This window comes from Phyllopteryx taeniolatus, chromosome 5 (genome assembly GCF_024500385.1).
Source record: "Phyllopteryx taeniolatus isolate TA_2022b chromosome 5, UOR_Ptae_1.2, whole genome shotgun sequence".
In the NCBI taxonomy this organism is placed as follows: domain Eukaryota; kingdom Metazoa; phylum Chordata; class Actinopteri; order Syngnathiformes; family Syngnathidae; genus Phyllopteryx; species Phyllopteryx taeniolatus.
Genome location: NC_084506.1, coordinates 28,345,104 through 28,352,477, shown reverse-complemented (window position 1 = coordinate 28,352,477; position 7,374 = coordinate 28,345,104). Strand labels below are relative to the sequence as shown.

Sequence of the window (7,374 nt, the reverse complement as noted above, 5' to 3'; positions counted from 1 at the left end):
ATACGTTATTTAACGACAAAAGTATAAACTTTTTGATACAGCTCTCGAGCTGGATCTCAAGCTGCAGTGTATCCCAGTATACTATGTAACTTTAGAGAGCCTTGAGAACAAGGGGGTGGGAAGGCCTATTTAAACCAGCCTCCAGCTCTTGAACCTATTGCTTTAGACAGAGCAGAAAGAACAGTTGAGTCGCAGATATGGCCTGGTGGAGTTTGCTGCGTGGACCGTCGACGCTCCTTGCGAGCTGCCTTGATGAGCTGATGGCATCGGGCGTCCGCAGAAGCAGCAGCAGCATGCCGATGGTCAGACAGGTTTTCAGCGAGAGCCGCAGCAGCATCAAACCTTACAGTGAGATTCCCGGGCTGTGGAAGAACAGCATTGCCAACCTGTACAATTTCTGGAAACTGGATGGCTTCAAAAACCTTCACTGTATAATGCTGCAGAATTTTAATACTTTTGGACCCATTTACAGGTATGTAGGATAAATTATATAAATGGTTAGACCATAAATTATGAGACAGAGAAACATCAATGGCTTGGAACTAGGTCAATGGTTTCAGTATGGTAACAGCTTTGATTCAGTGGTTAAGAATGTGGTCTATTACCTGAGGATACTATGTTCGATTTTCCCCGGCATCCAAGGTTGGCAAAGGTGCCCTTGGAGCAAGGCATCTAACTCTAATTAATCTAAAATGTTCCTGAGCTGCTTGAAAGCGGCAAATACAGGAACAAATGTATAAAAGAAAAATGGTCTTCCGTTTCATTGAACATGTTCCTTATCTGACTTTTCTTCCTTCTCTCATTGTGCATGCAAGAGAAAAAGTAGGGTATTATGAAAGTGTGAATATTATCAACCCAGAGGATGCTGCCATCCTGTTCAAGGCAGAAGGTTCTTATCCCAAAAGGCTGAAAGTGGAAGCCTGGACCTCATACAGAGACTACAGGAATCGTAAATATGGAGTTTTACTGAAGTAGGTATTCTCTTCCAATTCAATGTCTATGAATTGAGCTACATCAGTGGTTTGGACACTTGTAGTTTTAACCCTCATTGGTTTTCCATCAGGGACGGGCCAGAATGGAGGTCAAACCGGGTCATCCTCAATAAGGAGGTGATCTCCCCGAAGATGCTTGGTAACTTTGTGCCCTTGTTGGATGAAGTCGGTTATGACTTTGTGGCCAGAGTTCACAAGAAGATAGAACGAAGTGGACAGAACAAGTGGACGACGGACCTCTCCCAAGAGCTCTTCAAATACGCACTAGAGTGTGAGACTGACACCATCATATGGCATCCAATCGTGTAGAGATGTAGATTGAATCCAGTTTGGATTGACACTGTCAGAGCAGTACGATACTCATCTATAGTGACTATTTGTCCTGTTCCACATAGCGGTGAGCACAGTTCTATATGGGGAGCGCCTGGGCCTGATGCAAGACTACATTGATCCGGAGGTTCAACATTTCATTGACTCCATCACCCTCATGTTCAAGACTACCTCACCCATGTTGTACATACCTCCGGCTCTACTCAGGCGGATTGGAGCCAAAGTGTGGCGGGACCACGTGGATGCTTGGGATGTAATCTTTAACCAAGGTACGACACTCTCGAGAGACAGAATTGCATCTTTGGATCCTACAGTACCTTCTCCTATGTAATAATGTGATTAGCCCTCAGTATTGGCTCCCTTGAAGGTTTCTTGCCAGTATACTACTGTACTGGTCACAATTATCTACCAATCTTCCAACTCATTGGATAACTTACAAGATGGCTGCAGCTTTGGTCAAAGTTCCACCTGCAGGAATTTTCAACCATCCTGCGTTTTAAGGCTTCATTTGGCTATGCCTTTACGAGAGTTTTCTTAAATTTGTTGTTCAGACAATGCCTATTTCAGATGTATAAAGAATTGTCCTCACATTAGCCATATATTGTAAGATTGTATATGAATCCCCACATTTTCCAAACAGTAGAATTGAAGAAAGGCAGCACTTGTATGTATGCCCTCGACTCTCAGAAGACTGTTTTTCATAGCTAAGTACATAAGAAAACATGGACATACACTATATTTGCAAAAGTATTCGCAAACCTGCCTTGACTCACATATCATCTGAAGTGACACCCCCTTCTTAATTAATAAGGTTTAATATGGCTCGGGTCCACCTTTTACAGCTGTAACAGCTTAAACTCTTCTGAAAAGGCTTTCCACAAGGTTCAGGAGTGCGTGTAGGGAATGTAGGGAATTTTTTACCATTCTTCAAGAAACGCATTTGTGAGGTCACACAGTGATGTTGGACAAGAAGGCCTGGCTCACAGTCTGCACTCTAATTCATCCCAAAGGTGTTCTATAGGGTTGGTCTCAGGACGCTGTGCAGGCCAGTCAAGTTCAACCACACCAAACTCTCTCAACCATGTCTTTATTGACCTTGCTTTGCGCATTGGTGCACAGTCATGTTGGAACAGGAAGGGGCAATCCCCAAACTCTTGCCACAAACTTGGGAGCAATTAATTGTCCAAAAGCTCTTATGCTCAATGCTTCAGAGTTCTTTTCACTGGAACTAATGAGCCAATATTTTGGTCAATTCCATGCTCTCAACTTTATGGGACCAGTTCTTCCATTTCTAACATGGCTGTGGACCAGTTAGTTAATGGACCAAAGCAAGGTCCATTAAGACATGGATGAGAGAGTTTGGTGTGGCCTGCACAGAGTCCTGACCTCAACCCGAATGAATTAGAGCGGAGATTGAGAGCCAGGCCTTCTTGTCCAACATCAGTGTTTGACCTCACAAATGTGCTTCTGGAAGAATGGTCAAAAATTCCAATAAACACAGTCCTAAACCTAGTGGGAAGCCTTTTCTGAAGAGTTCAAGCTGTTATAGCTGTAAAAGGTCGACCAACGTCATATTGAACCCTATGGATTAAGAATGGGATGTCACTAAACTTCATATGTGAGTCAAGGCACGTGAGCAAATACTATTGGCAATGTAGTGTATGTCATAGTCTTCCAGAAAACGTGTTTGTAAGATTTAAAAACAAACTATCAATAAATGTGGCCCACTGTTCTATGCCAAAGCAAGAATCTTTTCGATTTTGATGGATATGATAAGATGTTTGATGCCTCTATGGTCAATAATCTTTGGTTTTTATTTGCAGAGTTGTTTTCATTTGAAATGATATCCTAAGATCAGTAGTCAAATCTGTATGCAGGCAGCGTGGGTTCAGTTCCCATTCAGTAATGGTGTCAACGTGAGAGTAAATGGTTGTCTGTCTCTATATATGCCCTACAACGGACTGGCAACCAGTCCAGGGTAGTCTGCCTTTTGCTCAAAGTCAGCTTGGGCAGGCGCCAGCTCTCTGCAACACTGAACAGAATAAACAGTGAATAAATGGATGGATGATACAATAGCTTTGTGGGAACAACACACTCTTGTCTGCAAAAGTGTATAGTGCTTTTCCTCCTCAGCTGACCGCTGCATCCAGAATATCTACAGGCAGTTACGCCAGGAGAGTAGTCATACTAAAAAATACCCAGGAATTCTGGCCAGCCTGCTCATGCTGGACAAGCTGTCTATTGAAGACATCAAAGCCAGTGTCACTGAGCTAATGGCTGGTGGAGTTGATACGGTAATCAGAAGTCCATACAAGACCTTGATAGAAAGTTTTTACTGAATAGGTTTCGTAAACCTTTGTGTGCTGTATGTTTCAGACCTCTATCACGTTGCTGTGGACATTGTACGAGCTGGCCAGACACCCTAACCTTCAGGAGGAGCTGAGGGCGGAGGTGGTATCTGCCAGGGCACAAAGCCAAGGGGACATGGTGGAAATGCTGAAGAAGGTTCCTTTGGTCAAAGGAGCGCTGAAGGAAACACTAAGGTGATTGAAATTTTGGAAGCAACACAATATCAGCTTGTCTCCTATATAATCAACAACATTCTTCCTTGTATCCTTCAAGGTTACATCCAGTTGCAGTGAGCTTGCAAAGATACACAGCAGAGGACATCTTTATTCAGAAATACCACATTCCAGCAGGGGTAAATCATAATATGATATTTAAGAATTTTTACAGAAGCTGATGCCTACAGTGTCTCGGCACATCACTTTGCACATACGAGCTATGTCCGAAAGTTATATGACTGGTGCCACAAAATGTATACAGTCTCCTCCAAAGGTATTGGAACGGCAAGGTCAATTGCTTTGTTTTTGTTGTATACTGAAGGCGTTTCAGATCAAAAGATGAATAAGAGACAAAAGTTCAGAATTCCAGCTTTTATTTCCTGGTATTTGCATCTTTTGTTTGAAGCCACCCACTTTTCAAAGGAGCAACAATTGACGGCACGGCAATTGACTTTGCCATTCTAATACTTTTGGAGGGGACTGTAGTGTCGCCTTGAGATACAAGTTCAATTCATTCAATAACGACGCTCGTAACTCAAAACGAATCTCAACTCGTCTTTCCACATTGAAATGAATGGGAAAGCCGTTAATCCATTCTAGGGCTCCCAAAAACACTAACAAAGAAAAATAGCACTCTTTAATATAGTAGTTCATAAAAACATATAATGATGGAATAATTTAATAGAATGTAAAAACTGTTTTTGCCATGTTTTTTTTGCTTCGATTCAATGGACATTGTGCTGCTCATTCTGATGTGTGCACCTTGGCCACCAGGGCGTAGTATAATACAGACAGCTTAGTTGTTCTTCAAAGAAGATAAAGAATATAAGCCTGTGAGGATTGTTATATTATCTGTCTACATGTGGTGCTCCACTGATTGTGTAAAAATATCCATTGCTGAAAAGAGAACACCGCAACACAGGTACTTTCTTTTGCCCGTCTATGGCGTTTCCCAATATGTGTAAGCATTAAGCTAGCGGAAGCAAAGTCATGTGACTGTTTAAATTTCTATTTTTTTAATGTTTAGTTTGACAGTAGATTTGAACTGGGAGTGGCAATAAATGGCTCAAAGCCTCGTTTTGTTTTTTTTAAGAATTGTTAACTATCTGCCAAACTTCTCATTGTTGTGAAGTGATTGGAGTTTGCTGCCACCAGAAAAAAGTCAAAGCAAAAAAATAAAAATAATATATATTTTTTTAAATCGTCCGAATGACGGCTTATCTCTCGAAAAACTTGTAAGTTGAGTCACTCGTATCTCAAGACAGGTATTTGAAGTCCAAACTACAAGTTTTCCCCCCTCCAAAGCAATCCCACCGGAGTCTGACACACTTTCCCAGTCTTCTCTGCCATGCCTCCATGCACTCCTGGAAGGATTCTTCCGGAATCCTCCGCAGCTCCGTCATCACTGACATCTTGATGTCATTCATGTCTTCAAAAAGGGTCTCCTTGATCAACCCCTTGAGCTTGGGGAAAAAGGAAAAAAAAAAAAAAATAATAATCACATGGGACCAGGTCAGGTCAGTAGCAAGTTTACTCCAGCATGGTGATGTTCCCCTCGCCCAGGCACATTGTCATGGTGAAGCAACCTCAAGTTATCCTGCCAGAACGTTTGCCTCTTCTCACGCACTGAACGAAGCAAATGGAGCAGGATCTCTTCGTAGACGTGCTGGTTGACTGTCTGCCCCACACTGAAGGGGAAAACTCATAGTTTGTAGTGTGGGTTTGAAATACTGTATATCTTTTGTGACACCAGTTTTGAAACTTTTCTGACACACTTTGTATCTTTGTCATGTGTTTAGACCCTGGTGCAGTTAGGACTCTATGCAATGGGGAGAGATCCTAAGGTGTTTTGTCGTCCAGAGCAATATCAGCCCTCTCGCTGGCTCAGGACTGAAAGCCACTACTTCCGCAGCCTGAGCTTTGGCTTCGGCCCACGCCAGTGTATAGGACGCAGAATAGCCGAGACCGAGATGCAGATCTTCCTCATCCATGTGAGCTGTACTTAAGTATCACCACATTTTGTGATGGGATCCAATACTGTATGAATGGCTGTGTTTTCCCTCCTTTCTTTACAGATGCTTGAAAACTTCAGAGTGGAAAAACAGCGACACGTGAATGTGGAGAGCACTTTTGAGCTCATACTCTTACCAGACAAGCCCATACTATTAACTCTCAAGCCCTTGCACAGTAGTCAATAAGATGGCGTCTCTTGAAGAACACGAACATGAAGCATGAGCCATGTTTTTCCATATTTAGCACTCTAACATCCTTAAATGCATTTGTAAATTAACTCAGGATTTTCTTATAAAGTGATCAATGTAAATTAATGGCACTGTGTGTTACTTCAAGACAAACTATCGACACGTTTGTGTACAATGTACTGTGAGAAAAAGAATATACGGAAACTTCATTTCATGTGAGCATAGCAAATGTATTTTGTCAAACCAGGGGCAAATAAAATACTACAAATGACACAATACTGTAGTATGTTATTTTCATGAGATGATTTCTTGTGTCCCTGCAGCTACCATATTTGTTGATTATCTATTTGTTGGGGGCAGGTGACTTCTACACTTTTTTTTGCCAATATGAGCAATCTAATAAGTCAAAAATAAAATAAAATTGGGAAAATCTTTCCATATCCAATATCAAATAGTTACATTTATAACAAAAAAAAATAAATGACTAGATGCACAAAACTGACCAAAGAACCACTACGGACGATTTTCAAGGATGTTAATTGACACATTTGAATTCTTGATCAGGACATCCAACAGCTTCCGTAGTGGTTCTTTGGTCAATGTTTTGCAGCTTGTTTGTGCTTGTTCAGTTTGGTCAAGAAGTCCCGTTTCATTCTCCCACAAGATTTAGAGTTCTTGTCATGGTTTTGCAAATGTTATTAATTATTATTATTTTTTTTTTTTACCAGTTGTTATTCCGTTTCCACTTAGGCCTCAAGGGTGTGGATTCTCATCTTCGCCTTCTCCGGTTTACTTAATAAACATGTTCTCACCTTGGGCCTCTCTTGTCCAAAGGTTATAATTATAACAACGCATCTTAAAATAATACTTTTGAGTCGAAAACAGACTGTAGGGTACCATCCAACTGAAATGTACTGACATTAGGCACACTTACACAGTTTAGCTGTTCTGTCTTTACAACAATAACTTTAAATGGTCTGCAAGGCATCCAGTGGAACAATCCACCATTATGGATTATTATGATTGATTATGATACTGTAGAGGTACCATAAAAGTTGTTCAACAAAACTATTAAGCAAAATCCACATAATGTATGCGACTTTTGTACCAGTACACACACACAATGTGAATGTAAGTTACCGTTTCAGCTGTACCATTCTCATATTTTCCATTCGACTCTGGTGACCTTGTAACATCCTGCTGATGCTTTTGGATTGTCTGGAGTTTTATAATGGTTTATATTTTCCATAGGTTTTCAGCATGGAAATATAGAAAGCTACTGCTTAT

At 41.2% G+C, this 7,374-nt stretch overlaps 1 protein-coding gene and 1 long non-coding RNA gene across 2 annotated transcripts in view; one reads left to right on the top strand and one right to left on the bottom strand.

Moving 5' to 3' along the window:
- Positions 1-62: 62 nt before the first annotated feature.
- Positions 63-6,363, top strand: LOC133478445 (cholesterol side-chain cleavage enzyme, mitochondrial). Its single transcript, XM_061774504.1, has 9 exons — positions 63-472; positions 816-971; positions 1,064-1,263; positions 1,388-1,591; positions 3,456-3,616; positions 3,699-3,865; positions 3,945-4,023; positions 5,686-5,877; positions 5,962-6,363. Exons 1-9 carry the CDS (start codon positions 198-200, stop codon positions 6,082-6,084), a joined length of 1,557 nt encoding a protein of 518 aa, XP_061630488.1. The 5' UTR covers positions 63-197; the 3' UTR covers positions 6,085-6,363.
- LOC133478447 (uncharacterized) overlaps positions 4,030-7,374 on the bottom strand; it is a 40,734-nt gene continuing 37,389 nt past the window's right edge. The window contains exon 5 of the long non-coding RNA XR_009788678.1: positions 4,030-5,349. This is a non-coding gene — a long non-coding RNA (uncharacterized LOC133478447). The remainder of the gene's footprint in view (positions 5,350-7,374) is intronic.

Excerpts from the sequence above, each read along its gene's own strand:
- LOC133478445 (XM_061774504.1), top strand. The coding sequence starts at position 198 with ATGGCCTGGTGGAGTTTGCTGCGTGGACCGTCGACGCTCCTTGCGAGC. Across the intron at positions 1,264-1,387 it reads CTTCAAATACGCACTAGAGT|CGGTGAGCACAGTTCTATAT; the intron begins GTGAGACTGACA and ends TGTTCCACATAG. Across the intron at positions 3,866-3,944 it reads GCGCTGAAGGAAACACTAAG|GTTACATCCAGTTGCAGTGA; the intron begins GTGATTGAAATT and ends GTATCCTTCAAG.